This window comes from Microcebus murinus, chromosome 1 (genome assembly GCF_040939455.1).
Source record: "Microcebus murinus isolate Inina chromosome 1, M.murinus_Inina_mat1.0, whole genome shotgun sequence".
Classification (NCBI taxonomy): Eukaryota; Metazoa; Chordata; class Mammalia; order Primates; family Cheirogaleidae; genus Microcebus; species Microcebus murinus.
The window spans coordinates 10,870,139-10,887,935 of record NC_134104.1 but is presented as its reverse complement, the minus strand read 5'-3'; the positions used below and the strand labels follow the sequence as shown (position 1 = coordinate 10,887,935).

The window sequence follows — 17,797 nt, the reverse complement described above, 5'->3', positions numbered from 1 at the left end:
TTGCCTTAGGTTAGTATTTGGAATGCCATGAACCCATGTGCCTCTGCCATAGGGCTAGAAAGGAATAAATAAACCCTAGGCCTGTCTGCTGAGGAGGCTATTGAGGAAAGATGGGGATATAAAAGGTGCCAAAGATTGGACAGAAAGACAAGGCCTACCAGACAGTGTAGGAGTATGGGTCTAGCGACAAATCCTTGAGTAGGGGTTTGAGAACACCAGGGTCTAAGGGTCTTTAATTCATGTAGTGTTTATTGGCACTGGTCACATTTATCCATAGAACTAAAACACAGTGAGAAAAAGGGCACATGATTATAATGGGTAATCATACCAAGGAGAGCACATCCAGCTTTGCTACAAGCTCTAGCAATTCCAGCAACAACAGCTTCAGTCGTCTTGAGGTCAAGTTTTCCACAGGAAAAGTAATCGAGGAAGAAGAGGGGCTCTGCTCCTTGTGCCAGAATGTCATTTACACACATTGCAACCAAATCTTGACCAATGGTATCATGTTTATTGCACAGCTGGGCAATCTACAGAAGAATAATATACACATCTATATGAGGTAATAAGCTCTAAATTCTATCTTGTCAATTATTTATCAAGGGAGGCTAACAAATACCACTGACTTCAGATAGCTGTTCTTAACACCTAAAACAAAAGAACATGAAATTCTGATAAGCTACTTGGTCTAAAACCACTCTTTTTTTCTTTTATACCCTAAAATGCCCTTAATCTGTTAGACATGTGCAGACATTTTGACCATATTATATGGTTATTTGGTATGGTTCTTTTTTGCTGTCAAGAGGAAAAATATATATTTGATATACAATAAATTCCTTATTTTTCACAAAAGCCCTTTATTTACAAATGTGTCTGATTACCTTCAGCTTAGTTCCAACACCATCTGTTCCAGAGGCCAGAAGAGGATCTTTGAAACCGGCTGCTTTCAAATCAAAAAGACCAGCAAAACCGCCAAGATCAACTTCACAGCCTATTGAAAAGGAATATAATTACACTCTGCATTTTAATAGATTATTTAAACATGAATATACATACCCCTTCTTCATAAGAATGGCTAAAATAAGAGATGCCCTTCCTGAGAACGGGAGACTGCATCATGTGCTCAAAGAATTGATCAAGAAATCAAATATTAAGCCGGGCGCGGTGGCTCACGCCTGTAATCCTAGCACTTTGGGAGGCTGAGGCGGGCGGATTGCTCAAGGTCAGGAGTTCGAAACCAGCCTGAGCGAGACCCCGTCTCTACCAAAAATAGAAATAAATTAATTGACCAACTAAAAATATATATACAAAAAATTAGCCGGGCATGGTGGCGCATGCCTGTAGTCCCAGCTACTCGGGAGGCTGAGGCAGTAGGATCGCTGAGCCCCGGAGATTGAGGTTGCTGTGAGCCAGGCTGACGCCACGGCACTCACTCTAGCCTGGGCAACAAAGTGAGACTCTGTCTCAAAAAAAAAAAAAAAAAAAAAAAAAAAAAGAAATCAAATATTAAAGAAGCATACATATCTTTTGGAGCTTAACATCATATATAAGAAATGCTTTCCTTAATATTAGACACAAGAAAACAGAAAACTATGGGTTTGGTTTAAGTAGGGCAAGACTTACAGACACCTGGCATTGATTTAGAAAATTCTCCTGTTAATAAAGTGCAATTAAATCACAACGTATGTCAAAGTTAATGAATTAACCAAGTACAGGATGACTTACCTGATCTGGAGGTAGCTTTTGCTAAAGGCTGAATTTTCTTGACCAGCATATTTCCAGCTGCAATGTCTACCCCAGATTCCTTGTAAGTCAGGCCCCTAAAGAATTAAAAAAAAAATCATCAAAATGCCAAGGAAAATTATTTTAATCATAAAATACTATTTAAAGCAGAAGACATCATGAGTGGTTTTTACATCCCCTAAGGTGCTTAAAATTTTTTAAAAAGTCAATGCCTGGGCCCCATTCATAGAGATTCTGATTTAACTGGTCTAGGGCAGGCCCTGGGAATTGAAATGTGTTTAAACAATCTCCCTGGGTGATTTGGTTGCCATCATCTCCATTGAGAACTACTGCTCTAACTCAATCACCTAGTTCTTCTAGAAGTACTTCTCATAGGCTCCTAAATATACTGATGTTTTTCTTTTTCTTAATATATCATACTACGTATTTCTTTTTTTTTAATTCCCAAGTATCACTAGTGTTGAGGTCGATGATTTTTTTTTGGAAACGGGGTTTCGCTATCATGTGGGCTGGAGTGCCGTGGCATCAGCCTAGCTCACAGCAACCTCAAACTCCTGGGCTCAAGTGATTCTCCTGCCTCAGCCTTCCGAGCAGCTGGGATTACAGGTGCACACCATCTCACCTGGCTCATTTTTCTATTTTCAGTGGAGACGAGGTCTGGCTCTTGTTCAGGCTGGGTCTTTAATTTCTGACCTCAAGCAATTCTCCCACTTTGGCCTGACCTACTTTTAAATACACTGATATTTTGCCACCACCTATCTTGGTTCAATTTGAATACAGGCTGGAAAGGAGTGCCAAAACCAAGTAAAAAATGTGAAAATTAGGGTTATAAAACCTGTATACAAATATCCCTAAATTTCAGCTTCAGGCAGTTTTGTTGTGAAAACAACAAAAACACAAATATCTCTAATCAGACTGAGGTGCTTTTTTTTGAGAGGGTCTTGCTCTGTTGTCCAGGCTGACGTGGTGTCGTAATAGCTCACTGCAGCCTTCAACTCCTGGGCTCCAGTGATCCTTCTGCCTCGGGCCCTGGAGTAGCTGGGACTACAGGTGCACACCAGTATGCCAAGCTAATTTTTGTTTACTTTTTTTGTAGTGAGGGGTCTCAACTATGTTGCTCAGGCCGGTCTCAAACTCCAGACCTCAAGCAATCCTCTCACCTCACCCTCCCAAAGCACTAATTACAGGTGTGATCTACCATGCCAGGCCTCAAACTGAGTTTTTATTGCAATGATATATAACTGTATCAGTATCCTTTATAACTGAAGACAGTAAGAAACAAGATCAAATACTATGGAAAAAGTAGACCTAGGTAATAATATTCAGTGCATCATTTCCTTCTATATAGGGCCAACAATTTGGAAGTATACATTTAGAGGACAAGCTTGAGAATGACACTGTTGATTGAGAAGTCTTGCCTTGCAAAAATGAGAATTATGACTTACCAGGATGCAGGGATACATGAAGAAATATGTGAAGTTTTATTAAAACAAGCTGCCAGGTCACAATTAGAGTTGAGAGCATTGGCAGTTAACTGACAGAGTCAGTAATCCACGGTCACTCTCAGATAGGAAACAAAGTCCTACTGGTTCAAAAACAATTTTTCCCAGGTAGCAATTAACAATGTGGCATCTCATTTCCTTCAACTTTAACTTAAAGAACTCAGGTCAGAATTCAGATTACAGTCTCTTGAAATTGGTCATTTCAATGGAATCTAGTCATTTTTAAATGAAAAATAAATTTTTAGCATAATATTTTAATGTTTTTGATTCTTAAAACATTCTAGTGTTTAAACTTTAAAAATTTGCCTGTCAGTATCAGGACAGTTTGAATTAAGTTGCTAAAGTGTTCTCATCTTGTCCTTAAATATTTATCACCCATAGGTGAACTTTATGAACAGTAAATGTAATATATTCTTAGAGAAATCAAAACACCCACACCTGCAACTAAAAGTTTATTGATCTTATAAGAGAATAGTTGTATATGGCGACAAATGAATCAGTAAGAGGTCAAAAAATACATTCCAGTAATAGACACAAATGCAGTAATAAAAGGAGACTGCCAAAATTTACAGTATAATTATAAATCAAGTTACAAAGTCAGTTGACCAATATTCTCATCTGGAGTTCTTTGACAAAAGCACAAACTATAATTAAAATATAACAACTTTTAACTGTGTTAACTCAAGAAACAAAAATCCTTAATATCTCTGCATCCTGATAAACTTTTCAAACATAAGAAGCTATTGTGAAGTTTTTTCCACTTAACTTGAATATTGTTCTAACCAGTTTTTTTTTTTTTGAGACAGAGTCTCACTTTGTTGCCCAGGCTAGAGTGAGTGCCGTGGCGTCAGCCTGGCTCACAGCAACCTCAATCTTCGGGGCTCAGGTGATCCTCCTGCCTTAGCCTCCCGAGGAGCTGGGACTACAGGCATGCACCACCATGCCCGGCTAATTTTTTTTGTATATATATATTTTTTTTTTTTTTTTTTTTGAGACAGAGTCTCGCTTTGTTGCCCAGGCTAGTGTGAGTGCCGTGGCGTCAGCCTAGCTCACAGCAACCTCAAACTCCTGGGCTTGAGCGATCCTTCTGTCTCAGCCTCCCGAGTAGCTGGGACTACAGGCATGCGCCACCATGCCCGGCTAATTTTTAATATATATATCAGTTGGCCAATTAGTTTCTTTCTATTTATAGTAGAGACGGGGTCTCGCTCTTGCTCAGGCTGGTTTTGAACTCCTAACCTTGAGCAATCCGCCCGCCTCGGCCTCCCAGAGAGCTAGGATTACAGGCGTGAGCCACCGCGCCCGGCCTGTATATATATTTTTAGTTGGTCAATTAATTTCTTTCTATTTTTGGTAGAGACGGGGTCTCGCTCAGGCTGGTTTCGAACTCCTGACCTTGAGCAATCCGCCTGCCTCGGCCTCCCAGAGTGCTAGGATTACAGGCGTGAGCCACCACGCCCGGCCCTCTAACCAGTTTTGATTCAAATGAAATCCAAACCAAGATCAGATCAGCCCCACAAAGAGAAAAGAATACAGATGACTTAGCATAGGATTAATGACATTTTCTACATAACCATTTAGGCCAGTTATGAAACTGTGCTCTAACCACTTCAGTATGAGATATTACCTGGGCTGCTGAAGGAAAGCTATGGCCCGGAAGCCGATGTCCTTCCTATAAATTGCTCCCTCAAACTTTATAGCAGCTAGTCCTTTCTTGGCTTCTTCAAGGGCTGATACGAGATTCTCTCGGATAGCTGTTACTGTAAGGACTCTACCACCATTAGTAAATATTTTGCCATCTTTGAGCACAGTGCCTGCATGGAACACCTCCAGTCCTAAAGCTTGAGCCTCTGGAAACCCTGTAAGAGAGCATACTTGACATATGATTTGAGATAACAACAGTATTTCACACTGAAGTAATTTATGATTTCCACAAGTTTTTAGAAAAATTTTAAATCTTTATCTCAGTTAAATACAAGAATCATATCAGGCAGGAATTAATGAAATATAATAGCTAACAGACCCCTTTTCCTAAGAATCATCTGTTCTGTTTTAGGCTGACAAATGCATTCCTAAAATCGTGTGTTATCATAAATCTCATTATTTTAACAACTGTTTCAGTGAGGGAGGAAAAAAGCAGCTAAGGCCCAAAAAGTTTGTGAGTTAAAAGTACAAAGTTATTTCTTCCTCATAAGAAGTTAAAAATAAATAAACCCTGAATTTGATCACATCTATCTTTTACTTAAGAGTAAAGGAATTTCTTTTTACCATAGTCATTCAACATCCTTATGTTTTCCCTAATATAACAACGGTAAAATTTCAAGACAAATTTGATTTAAATTATGGGGTCAGCCCCAAATCCCTGGCTTCATTTTCTTTTGAATTATTTTTAAACTCGTAGAAACAACTTTACATTTAAACCTTATTAGACTATATTTTCTCAACTCCAAAATGACCACAGCAGACAGCTTACACCAAAAAAAACCCCCTCCTTTTAATTAAAAAAAATTCTTATTCTCCAGTTTGTCTTCTTTTTCCTTCTCCATTTCTCTTTTTAGCAGTCTATTTGGTAGTTTGTTAATATATATCTTTAGTATTTTTACAATACAAAACCACTCAGTGGCTCAGAATGGCCATTATACTTGCTGGTAGTGGTAATACCCAATATTGCTCGGGTAGAAATGATTATTATACTTGTCACCTCAATCTTAGCAAAAATTTCACCAATAAAAGGGATTTTGGTTCTATTCCATATCTGTTCATTTTCAAAAGCAATCAATCAAACATACTACTGGGGTACTGGCAGAGCTAAACTACAGCCTGGTAGGGGTTGTAGAGGTCTTCCTTTGGACTTATGGCACTGGAACTTATTTGGCATTTTAAAACAGTTTGATTTAACATAATTTAACTAGAGGTTTCACCTCCTGCAAAGAGAAAAGGAAAAGAGAAGGATATATGTTTGGAAGTATTTGAATTCTGCTATCCAAGTGACTATGGGGTACACTGTACCCCATAGGTAAACTGGGGCGGGTCAAACCACACAAGATTGTATGCATTTGTGATCATTTAGAGATCTTACCTCTAAAACGTATCCTACTGATGTAGTTTACAATAATGTTCCTCTGCCTCTCACAGAGCCCCATTATCACTCTGGCTCCAGGAGGATGGAAGTGAAAGGGTATAGTAGGTAATACTCTGGAAACATGGTTAGGTCACTTATGTCTTCCTCACGCAGGAAGGAAAATGGATGTTTCTTTAAATAAGTAATTGTGGATATTTGAACACACATATCCAACAAACAATGTGGTTATGTTAAGACCCTCTAAAAGATTTCTGATTGACTCACACCCATAATAGGAAAAGGCCTTAGTGTGGGAAGGGGGAGGCCTGTTGTGGCACTGTCACTTGTCACATTGCAATCAACCTCTTGTTCCCTGACATTCACCTGTTATTTCCTTGCCCTTGGTGTAGTCTCCAGGATAACCTTTACTTGCCATGACAACAGTGAGGGCAGTATGGTTTTCTAGCCAGACAGGCAGAGATGTGCAGAGCAGGCCATCTAAGATACACTGAATCAATTCATAGAGATCACTTTTAAGAAGGGGGAGGATTACCTGGAAAAATACAATCAACATGCAGTTGTTATTAATTTTAGTTTTCCTTAGACATTTTATTCACAGGGGTACTAACAGAACTTGCATGTATTTCCCAAAGGTAATTATTTCAGGGCTGATAAATCCTGAGATTAAAATAACACACATGTTCAAAAAGGAATAATTTTTTATCTTTAATTACTGTTACCCACTTGGCACTCTGGATCACCAAAACGACAATTAAACTCCAGAACTTTTGGGCCATCCTTGGTCAGCATTATACCAGCATAGAGAATACCTTCATAAAAAAAGAGAGAGAGAGAAAAGAAATCTATAATGAAGACATTGTATTATGACTATAAAATCTACCATTTTAACCTCTATTACTCAAGTTATGGAAAAATCATAAACATTACAACAGTAGTGGTGAAAAAAAGAAAACGGAAAAAAGTTTTATCAAAACTAGGCTAAGGGGGGGATGGGCAATATAAGTAACCTTAACACTTGTACCCCCATAATATGCTAAAAACCAAAACAAAACAAAACAAAAACTAGGCTGGATGCAGTAGCTCATGCCTGTAATCACAGTACTTTGGGAGGTCAAGATGGGAGGATTACTTGAGACCAAGAGTTCAAGACCAGCCTGAACAACATAGTGAGATCTTGTCACTACAAAAAAAAAAAAAGAAAAAGAAAAAGAAAAAGTGGAAATTTACTCTGTAAATAACTATGTCCACAATATGAAAGCACTTACCTGTGTATGGGGTACCCTCCTGCTGCATGCCATCTACTGTCTTCTGAAGAACTATATTTTTAATTTTTAGTAACAAATCCTTCGAAACCTGGGGAACACACAGAAATATTTCATTTAAAAATCATCTTGTAAGTAGTATTACATGGGACAATGAGATTTTTTTTTTTACTATCTGACACAAGCCGAGCACTTTGAACCTGAAGGATTTAAACTTTTAAAACCCTCACAATGACCCTACCAATAGGTATTTCAGCCTTGTGATTTCAAAAATATACACCCTTAAAAAAGCTTGCTAAAAATAGTTTTCTGAAACATAATAATAAAAATGAAAAAAGTCCTCTCCCACCCTTAGGCTCCTTTGTATTCTTCCAGAATACTCTATGCATGTTTCATAAGCCTATATACTTATGAATATGAGTTTATAAACTTAACTATAAAAATCAGACACAGAAATAGTTCTATGTTTTAAAGTCAATATTACCAAATAGTAGTTTTCATTTATAAAGTCTAAAAAAAATGAAGTTTGGTTTGTTTTTAATCTTTTAAAAAAGAAAAATATGGGCCAGGTGTGGTGGCTCATGCCTATAATCCTAGCACTCTAGGTCATGCCTGTAATCCTAGCATTCTGGGAGGCTGAAGCAGGCGGATCACTCAAAGTCAGTTCAAAACCAGCCTGAGGCTGGGAGCAGTGGCTCACACCCATAATCCTAGTACTCTGGGAGGCTGAGGTGGGAGAATTGCTCAAGATCAGAAGTTCGAAAACAGCCTGAGCAAGCCTGAGCAAGCGTGAGACCCTATCTCTACTAAAAATATATAGAAAAAAATTAGCTGGGCATGGTGGCGCATGCCTGTAGTCCCAGCTACTCAGGGGGCTGAAGCAGAAGGATTGCGTGAGCCCAGGAATTTGAGGTTGCTGTGAGCTAGGCTGATGCCATGGCACTCTAGCCTGAGCAACAGAGTGATACTCTCTCTCAAAAAAAAAAAAGTAAAAAGCACTATATTAGCAGAAATGATTGTGTCATCAATGAAAAGTAGGTGATTATCTGGAATGCTAACCTAATTACATACAACATACTCCAACAATGCAGATTTCATAGAAAAACTGTCCAGAAACTGTCGGGAAACACACATTATTTATGCATTATGAAGTAGAAAGATCAGAAGAACAAATTGTGCTTTGACTTGGTTGTCAATGCATCAAACACACAGCACTTTGTGCTGGGCCTTGGCTATCCAAAGATGAATACAATGTAACTCTAGAGTTATTACAGTCCAGAATTTAGACTGTAATAGGCTCCCATGGGTTAAAAACTGGGTGTAGGGAAGAGGGGATGGCAGGATCTGTTTAATCCATACTATACTTTTTAGATTGGCTTAACTTAGGTCTTTATTTGTTTTCTTTTGAGACAGAGTAACACTCCATCGCCCTGGGTAGAGAGCAGTGGTGTCATCACAGTTCACAGCAAGCTCAAACTCCTGCAATGAAGTGATCCTCTTGCCTCAGCCTCCTGAGTACCTGGGCCTACAGGTGCATGCCACCCCTGACCCCCAGCTAATTTTTTCTATTTTTAGTAGAGACAGGGTCTGGCTTTTGCTCACGCTGGTCTCCAACTCTTTAGCTCAAGCAATCCTTCTGCCTTGGCCCCTAGAGTTAACGCATGAACCACCACCATGTCAAGCATTAACTTAGTTCTTCAAAGGCTAATTTTAGATAAGGCTAGTTTTAGAGACCAGAAGAGATACTTTTCATTTCATACAAAAATCAAATTCCTGATCAGCAATACAATTTATAGAAACAAAGAAAAACCAAAACAACATTAGAAAAGCATAATTTAAGAGCTCTTTGAGAAGAGCAATCACAAGACATAGGCAGAGCCTCTGGGAAGTACCTGAGGTGCTGGACAGTAGGCGCCCATCCCTCCTGTGTTGGGGCCGCCATCTCCCTCCAGTAATCGCTTATGGTCCTGCGCTGGGGGCATGGGGGCCACAGTCTTCCCATCAGTGAAACACAGACACTATAGAGAATGCAAAATAGTCTGCTTATGTTAAATGCTAAAGAGTAAAAAAAATAATTTACTAAGGCAAATTATATACACGTTAACTCTTCGAGGAGATTTTTTTCTGAAGAAAAATGAATTGAAACATCAATAACATCAAGCTACATACATTAAGAATCATAAGATCTTATAAAGTAAAACATTTCAACCTTTCCCCCACTTTAAGCTCCCAGGCATTAAAACTTAAGGTGACTTCATTCCACAACTTATTGTATAATAAACTGAATTTGAAAGAAAAAACATCCATGTCTGAATTAATCCAGAATCTTAATGTGGGACATAAGTCTAAAACTCCTAATACATTGGTGATGACTAAAAGAAAATGAATTCTTTTTTCATTTGCATCCCAAATACTAAATGTATATAAATTCCTTTGTAACTTTTAGGCTTTTATGTTTTTAGATGAAGCAAACAGAATAAAACAAGTCTTTTGGGGGGCACATAAATAAAAGTTACGTTTTATAGAAGCCAAAAAGATGAATATACATACAGACACCTCTTCTCCTTCAAGAAGTTCTTCAATGACAATTGTTTCTCCAGCTGCTCCAAAAGCTTTCTCCTAATTGCAGGTTTAAAAAAAGAGGCTTGATAAGCTTTTACTATCTACGTAGTTGATTTCTGTCATTGCTCATCATTTGAATTATGAATGAATATGTGAGTATTGTCATTTCTCTTTCCCTTTTCTCTCTCTCTTTTTTTTTTGAGACAGTCTCACTCTGTTGGTGAGAAAAAATATTAGCTGGGCATGGTGGCACATGCCCAGCTAATATTTTTTTTATATATATATTTTTAGTTGTCCAGCTAATTTCTTTCTATTTTTTTAGTAGATACGGGGTCTTGCTCTTGTTCAGGCTGGTCTCGAACTCCTGAGCTCAAAGGATCCTCCCACCTCGGCCTCCCAGAGTGCTAGGATAACAGGCGTGAGCCCCATGCCCAGCCTCTCTTTCCCTTTCTGAAAAACTCAAAGAAACATATATATTTCCTATTTTTTTTCTTTATGGGACAGAATCTTGCTCTGTTGCCTTAGGGTAGAGTACAGTGGCATCATCATAGCTCACTGTAACCTCAAACTCCTGAGCTCAAGTGATCCTCCTGCCTCAGCCTTCTTGAGTAGTTGGGACTACAGCCTATGCCATGACACCCGGTTAATTTTTGTATTTTTAGTAGAGATGGGGTCTCATTCTTGCTCAGGCTGATCTCAAACTCCTGAGTTCAAGCTATCCTCCCACCTCACCCTCTCAGAGTGCTAGGATTACAGGCATGAACCACCTTGCTCAGCCTAATATTTCTTATTTTTAATGTGGCAACGGATGTAGCCTTGGCACAGATGAAATGAATACATTACTAATATTCTCTTGAGGATTTGGCTTTCCAGTTTCAAATAAGGTACAGAGAAAAGAGATGTTTTCACTGTTGCCATTTAATCCTTATATATATTTGCCTATAATAATTATCTTAAAGCCTGTGAAAGTAGATTTCTATGAGAGGAGAAACCCCACAACAACCAAGATGGATCACAGGAGAAAAACACAGTATATTTAGCCGGGCGCGGTGGCTCACGCCTGTAATCCTAGCACTCTGGGAGGCTGAGGCGGGTGGATTGCTCGAGGTCAGGAGTTCGAAACCAGCCTGAGCAAGAGCGAGACCCTGTCTCTACTGTAAATAGAAACAAATTAATTGGCCAACTAATATGTATAGAAAATTAGCCGGGCATGGTGGCGCATGCCTGTAGTTCCAGCTCCTCGGGAGGCTGAGGCAGAAGAATTGCTTGACCCCAGGAGTTTGAGGTTGCTGTGAGCTAGGCTGACGCCACGGCACTCATTCTAGCCTGGTCAACAAGCGAGACTCTGTCTCAAAAAAAAAAAAAAAAACAAAAAAAAAAAAACACAGTATATTCATTCATTGCTTTACTTCTTTTAGCTTTTAGACATGGGACAAATACTTTTTATCCTCATGTATGGTTTGAGAATTTATTTATATGTTCTATAGCCTGAGGATTTTCTACCTTTTAGTAGCAGACAACAAAGGATGTTAAAATTTACTTCAAAAGCATAGAAGCATTGTTTAGTCATCAATGTAGATCTGTAATAACCATTTTATAGAGATGGATTTTAATATATGACATTATGAAAAATAACTTACCTGTGTGTTTGCAAGATAGGTTTTCCTTATCTTGAGGAGTATTTTGTTAATTTAATTACCCAGTATGAACAGAAAGCTAAACTTGTTCAGAAGAATCCACCTACCTGCATGATCTCCTGTACAGCTTTGCAGGCCTCTTCTTTGTTCTTTGCAACCACCACCCCTTTCCCAGCTGCAAGACCACTGGCCTTCACAACTAAAGCAGGGAAGTCCGCACTGTGAAGACAGAGCCATGTTCAATGTCTAATAAACCCTTACAATTCAAACTTTTAAAATGCTTTGTTCTTTTGTAATTATATGCTATCACAGCAAATGAAAAGCAGAAAGAAAAAAATCACTGATTATTCCAACACCATTTTGATGTATTTCCCACCGAAAGTTTTTTTTCCTATGTGTTCCTTTATAGTTGCAATCACACAGTACATATTACACAATTTTGCTTTTTCCACTCATTATAAGATCACATAGGCAGAAATGTTTGGACGAATAAACAAATGTATAGAGTACATATGGAATAATCTTTAGACAAAGTAGTGAATTGTACTCTCATTTGAAGCACATATAAGAAACCATCAAGTGGGACTGGTGATCTGTAAGGAGACTTACCCAAAGTAAGTAATAAAACTGTTACTTACCCAAGGCATCTGGCTACTAAGAAATAATATTGACCCAACTAGGAAGGAAAACATACCAGGTAGCAGGAAGAAGTGTCAACAAAAAAAGGGCAAAGGCATGTATCTGCCAACATTCATTAACTGCTCAATGTTTTCCATATAATAGAGAACAAAGGATGTTAATTTTCAGATTCAGAATTAGAGCAGTGGTGGCAGATGACCAAGTGATGATTCCTCACTCTGGTCATTTATGACAAAAATCAATATACTTTATAAGATGCCACTGTGTTTGTCAATTTGACTGTGAAAAGAGTACACAACCGCAGAACCAAGTGTATTTTTTCTCCTAGGAACTACTCAGTAGTAAATATTAAAAATTTTATCCTTCTATGTGGCCACAAGATCATATAAACTATATATGCACAGAAATACCATTTTATTCAGTAATTGGAATTATTGACCAAGATAAAAAAAAAAAAAGAAATACCACGACTTGCTTATTTATTAAGAATTAAAAAATTTTCCCCCATAATTATCTTACTATAAACTTGTGATAGCCGAAGACTCTAGAATTACATTTTCAACATAAAAGTGATTGTGTACAATTACATAAGAAAACAACTGCTCTTCATAGGTGGACTTCTATCTACCTCATAATGAATCTGCAGGCCTCTTCAGGTTTGGTGAAAGCTTTCCATTGTGCAGTTGGGATTCCATGTCGGTCCATAAACTCTTTGGCAAACCTTTTGCTGGACTCCAACCGAGCTGCTTCTGCCGTGGGGCCAAAGCATCGCACTCCTGAAGATGACAGGTTTCCAACAATTCCTATTGATGCAAATAGTAACCTCAGGTGAATCAAGGTCTCAATGAGGCTTTTCAGATTTAAAACAAATTAGCACTGGACTATGTCTATGTCTAGACAAGGCAGATGACACAGTAAGGTTTTCATGTTGTCTACTGGATATAAACATGCTACTGACATGTCATTTAAATCTGAATTTGTTACATTTGAATATACATATTATTAAATAGACACCAAGCTAGAGCACAATAAAGACACATAAAATGGTTCCCACAGCTGCAAATTTGATCTCTAAGTCATCACATGTCTGATATTTGGAGGGGGAAAAAAAGCTAGAATACATACATTTCAAGAGGGTAAAAGCTCTTTTTCCCAATATAATATATTATTACATATTACAAGACCTTATCTGTATAATGAATTGGATTAGATGATCCCTAAGCTCCTATTGGCACTGAATATACTATAACTGTAACAATAAACAGAAATGAACTTTACCAGCAGCCAGTGGTGCTTCTGGTCCAACAACTACGAATTCAATTTTCTCATCTTTGCAGAATTGAGCAAGGGCAGCATGGTCACTGATCGAGATGGCTGTGAACAGAAACAAAACAAAACCCAAACACACTGCATTTACAAAAACATTGTTTAACTAAATGTCTTGATAAAAACTAAGCGCTATACTTTAGTATGCTTATGAACTATTGGTTTTCTTTTATTGGTACAGATGATAGTTTCACCAAATGAAATTCAGAGTAGACTACATTCGGCTAACTAACAAAGTTTAGTTTTTGCTATCACTGTAGCAAAAACTACAGTGAGATGAAAATATCAGTAAACTTCCCAAAGGGCCAGAAAGTACCTTCTTTACTATGGGGTTCATGTCACCATTGTTGACTGTCTAGTAAACCAAAAACATACTACAGGATACATTCAGAAACCTGTCTCTTAATGTCATTCATTCAAAATCTACTGCAAATCTATTCTGTGCTCAGTATAGTAGGCACTGGCATTAAAAGTTAACACAAACACGGTCCCTACATTTAGGATGCTTATAATCCACTGTGGGAATGCTGTATAATAAAGATACAAACAAGGCCGGGAGAGGTGGCTCACGCCTGTAATCCTAGCACTCTGGGAGGCCAAGGCGGGCTGATTGCTCGAGGTGAGGAGTTCGAAACCAGTCTGAGCAAGAGCGAGATCCCTCGTCTCTACTAAAAATAGAAAGAAATTAATTGGCCAACTAATATATATAGAAAAAATTAGCCGGGCATGGTGGCGCATGCCTGGAGTCCCAGCTACTCGGGAGGCTGAGGCAGCAGGATTGCTTGAGCTCAGGAGTTTGAGGTTGCTGTGAGCTAGGCTGATGCCACGGCACTCACTCTAGCATAGGCAACAAAGCAAGACACTATCTCAAAAAAATAAATAAAGATACAAACAAAAAATAGCAAACATGAAAAAATTAGCACATTTGATAGGAAGTGAATCGAGAGGCTATTTCTGGTTGAGTCAGGAAGGGCCTCTTTGAGAAGAAGAGATCACCTAACCTCAGTCACTGCAAGTGGTAGCAGTCTCATGACATTCTTAGGAGATTTTTATGGTCTTTCCTGTAGGACCTCAATTGTACAAAGCTATGCCAATTCTTCAATAAACAGATATAATACCTCACCTCTAGAGCTAAGATCCCTGGAAAGTAGATACTTTCTAATTTGCCCCTTTCTTATTATTTTTGGCCTTACATACATACAACTATCTCTTTCCAGTTTGTGATTTGTTGGGTCTATGTTCTTCTCTCCTTAAATATCATGTGTCACATAGGGAACTAAGCACTGTGCACACAATGCAGAACAAGACAGATGAGTTCCTTGCCCTCATAAAGCTTACATTCTAGTGGGGGAAAGGAAGATAGGAGATAGACAAGACTAAAAATAAATAATATAGACAATGGTTCATGACGGTAAACAAATGAAATGGGGGATGGACACGTGCTTTAGTCAGAAACTTCAGGAAAGACCACATTGAGGAGGTGACATTTAAGTTGGACAATGAAGGATGAGGAGCCAATCACAGTAGGGGTTGGAAAAAAACAAAGTCTAAGGTAGCTATCTCTGTTTGGGAAATCAGTAGGAAAGACTGGAGAGAATACAGTGAAACGAGGAAAAAAAAAGATATCAAAGATAAGGCTTAGAAATGCAGGCAGAAGACAGATTGCACATAGGACTTTGTAAGGCATAGTAAGGAGTTTAAAATTTACTCTAAGCACTATGGGAAACCACTAATGAGTTTAAAGTAGTGTATGAACTGGTCATTTTTACCAGTTAAAGAGGTAAGGGTTAAAATCTATTATGGAGTTAAACTGTTAGGACTTACACTTGATAGCACTGTTCAACTTTTCATTTTGAAAAATACACATCAAAATGCCTTTAACCTGTATTAGGCACTTATTATTTTTCTAATAGATGCTTCATAAAGTTTAAAATAATCTAAGATAAGAAAATGCCACACCCTGAACAATAGGATACCTTAAATTTGTAATATACAGCAAGTATTCAAATTACCACATAAAATTTAGGGTTAAGGAAAGCATTCATATTGAATAGCAATCTACCTTTATTATTATAAAGGACAGACATGGTTGACAGTTTTATTACTAAGAAATAATAACTATCACTCCCTACTTTAAAACATAATTACCAGTATTTGAAATCTTTTCAGAGCAGGCAGTGCCCGCATTTCCTGGGGCAACCAACACTTGTTTGACATGATGAGACTGTGCAAGTTTCCAGGCCAATGTATGTTCTCTTCCTCCACTGCCAATTATAAGTACTCGGGCTGCCATTGCTGTCTGTAAAGCAGAAATTCAAAAGGAAAAAAAAAAAAAACCTGCAGAAAGAAAACCACAGTTTAGAATGTACATATTTTAGAAATCATGATTTCTAAATATGATTTAAGTAATCATTTGTACTCATACAAATGACATTTTCATCTGGCAATTCATTTTTGAAAAATCAGGAATCATAATTTGAGTAATATATGACTGTAGTCATAATTGAGTAAGGGAAGTATTTTATGGTTTTTTTTTGAGACAGAGTCTTGCTCTGTTGCCTGGGCTAGACTGCTCACAGCAACCTCAAACTCCTGGGCTCAAGCGATCCTCTTGTCTCAGCTTCCCGAATAGCTGGAACTATAGGCGTGCACCACCATGCCCAGCTAATTTTTTGCATTTTTAGTTGTCTAGCTAATTTCTTGTTATTTTTAGTAGAGATGGGGTCTCGCTCTTGCTCAGGCTAGTCTTTTTTTTTTTTTTTTTTTGAGACAGTCTCGCTTTCTTGCCTAGGCTAGAGTGAGTGCCATGGTGTCAGCCTAGCTCACAGCAACCTCAAACTCCTGGGCTCAAGCGATCCTCCTGCCTCAGCCTCCCGAGTAGCTGGGACTACAGGCACGAGCCACCATGCCCGGCTGATTTTTATATTATATATATTAGTTGGCCAATTAATTTCTTTCTATTTTTATGGTAGAGCCGGGGTCTCGCTCAGGCTGGTTTTGAACTCCTGACCTTGAGCAATCCGCACGCCTCAGCCTCCCAGAGTGCTAGGATTACAGGCGTGAGCCACCGCGCCCCGCCTCAGGCTAGTCTTGAACTCCTGAGCTCAACGGATCCTCTGGTGTCAGCTTCCCAGAGTGCTAGGATTATAGGTGTGAGCCACCAAGCCCAGCCAAGGAAGGTATTTTAAAAAGAAGGCAGACCGACCTAGAAAGCTAGGTTATATAGTCAAATAGTGATTTAGCTCCTTATCTGATTAAATAATATTCTATGAATAATCTCCCTTCTTTGGGCTTCACTTTTAGAAGATATAATTATCAAGCCTTAGTTGAGAAAAAAATGAATCTTGATGTTTTAAATTTAGACCCCAAATTTAAAATATCTGTTCTTAAACCTTGGAATCTTACAGATAATAGACTTGAAAGTCAATAAACTGAAATATTGAAGACTGGGTTAAGCAAACTTTATCTGTATAGGGTCAGATAATTAATATTTTCACCTTTTGATGGCTATACAGTCTCTGTAAAAACTACTCAACTGGAGGGGGGTGTAGTCACGCCTGTAATCCTAGCACTCTGGGAGGATGAGATGCTAGGATTGCTCAAGGTCAGGAGTTCAAAACCAGCCTGAGGCTGGGCACTGTGGCTTAAGCCAGTAATCCTAGCACTCAGGGAGGCTGAGGTGGGTGGATCGCTCAAGGTCAGGAGTTTGAGACCAGCCTAAGCAAGAGTGATACCCCATCTCTACTAAAAATAGAAATTATCAGGACAACTAAAAATATATAGGAAAAATTAGCTGGGCATGGTGGCACATGCATGTAGTCCCAGCTACTCAGGAGGCTGAGGCAGAAGAATTTCTTGAGCTCAGGAGTTTGAGGTTGCTGTGAGCTAGGCTGACGCCATGCCCAGGCAACAGAGTGAGACTGTCTCAAAAAAAAAACAAAAACAAACTACTCAACTCTGCCACTGAGGCATGAAAGCAGGCGTAGACAACACATAAATGGATGAATGTGTCAACATCTAGAAAAATTTCATTGACATAGACAGGCA

The 17,797-nt window shown here is 38.5% G+C and overlaps 1 protein-coding gene across 4 annotated transcripts in view; it reads right to left on the bottom strand.

The window, feature by feature from the left end:
* GART (phosphoribosylglycinamide formyltransferase, phosphoribosylglycinamide synthetase, phosphoribosylaminoimidazole synthetase) overlaps positions 1 to 17,797 on the bottom strand; it is a 30,271-nt gene that overhangs the window by 10,533 nt on the left and 1,941 nt on the right. For 2 of the 4 annotated variants that reach the window (XM_020284786.2, XM_012747025.3), the window contains exons 2-14: positions 15,899 to 16,087; positions 13,703 to 13,798; positions 13,053 to 13,227; positions 11,893 to 12,004; positions 10,137 to 10,205; positions 9,479 to 9,604; positions 7,590 to 7,677; positions 7,048 to 7,133; positions 6,688 to 6,856; positions 4,870 to 5,101; positions 1,723 to 1,817; positions 879 to 988; positions 329 to 527 (exon numbers count right to left, since the gene is read on the bottom strand). In XM_020284786.2, the coding sequence (XP_020140375.2) occupies positions 329 to 527; positions 879 to 988; positions 1,723 to 1,817; positions 4,870 to 5,101; positions 6,688 to 6,856; positions 7,048 to 7,133; positions 7,590 to 7,677; positions 9,479 to 9,604; positions 10,137 to 10,205; positions 11,893 to 12,004; positions 13,053 to 13,227; positions 13,703 to 13,798; positions 15,899 to 16,043 (1,702 nt within the window). In that variant the 5' untranslated portion in view covers positions 16,044 to 16,087. The remainder of the gene's footprint in view (positions 1 to 328; positions 528 to 878; positions 989 to 1,722; positions 1,818 to 4,869; positions 5,102 to 6,687; positions 6,857 to 7,047; positions 7,134 to 7,589; positions 7,678 to 9,478; positions 9,605 to 10,136; positions 10,206 to 11,892; positions 12,005 to 13,052; positions 13,228 to 13,702; positions 13,799 to 15,898; positions 16,088 to 17,797) is intronic. The other 2 variants (XM_076000435.1, XM_012747027.3) reach the window with 2 other exon arrangements.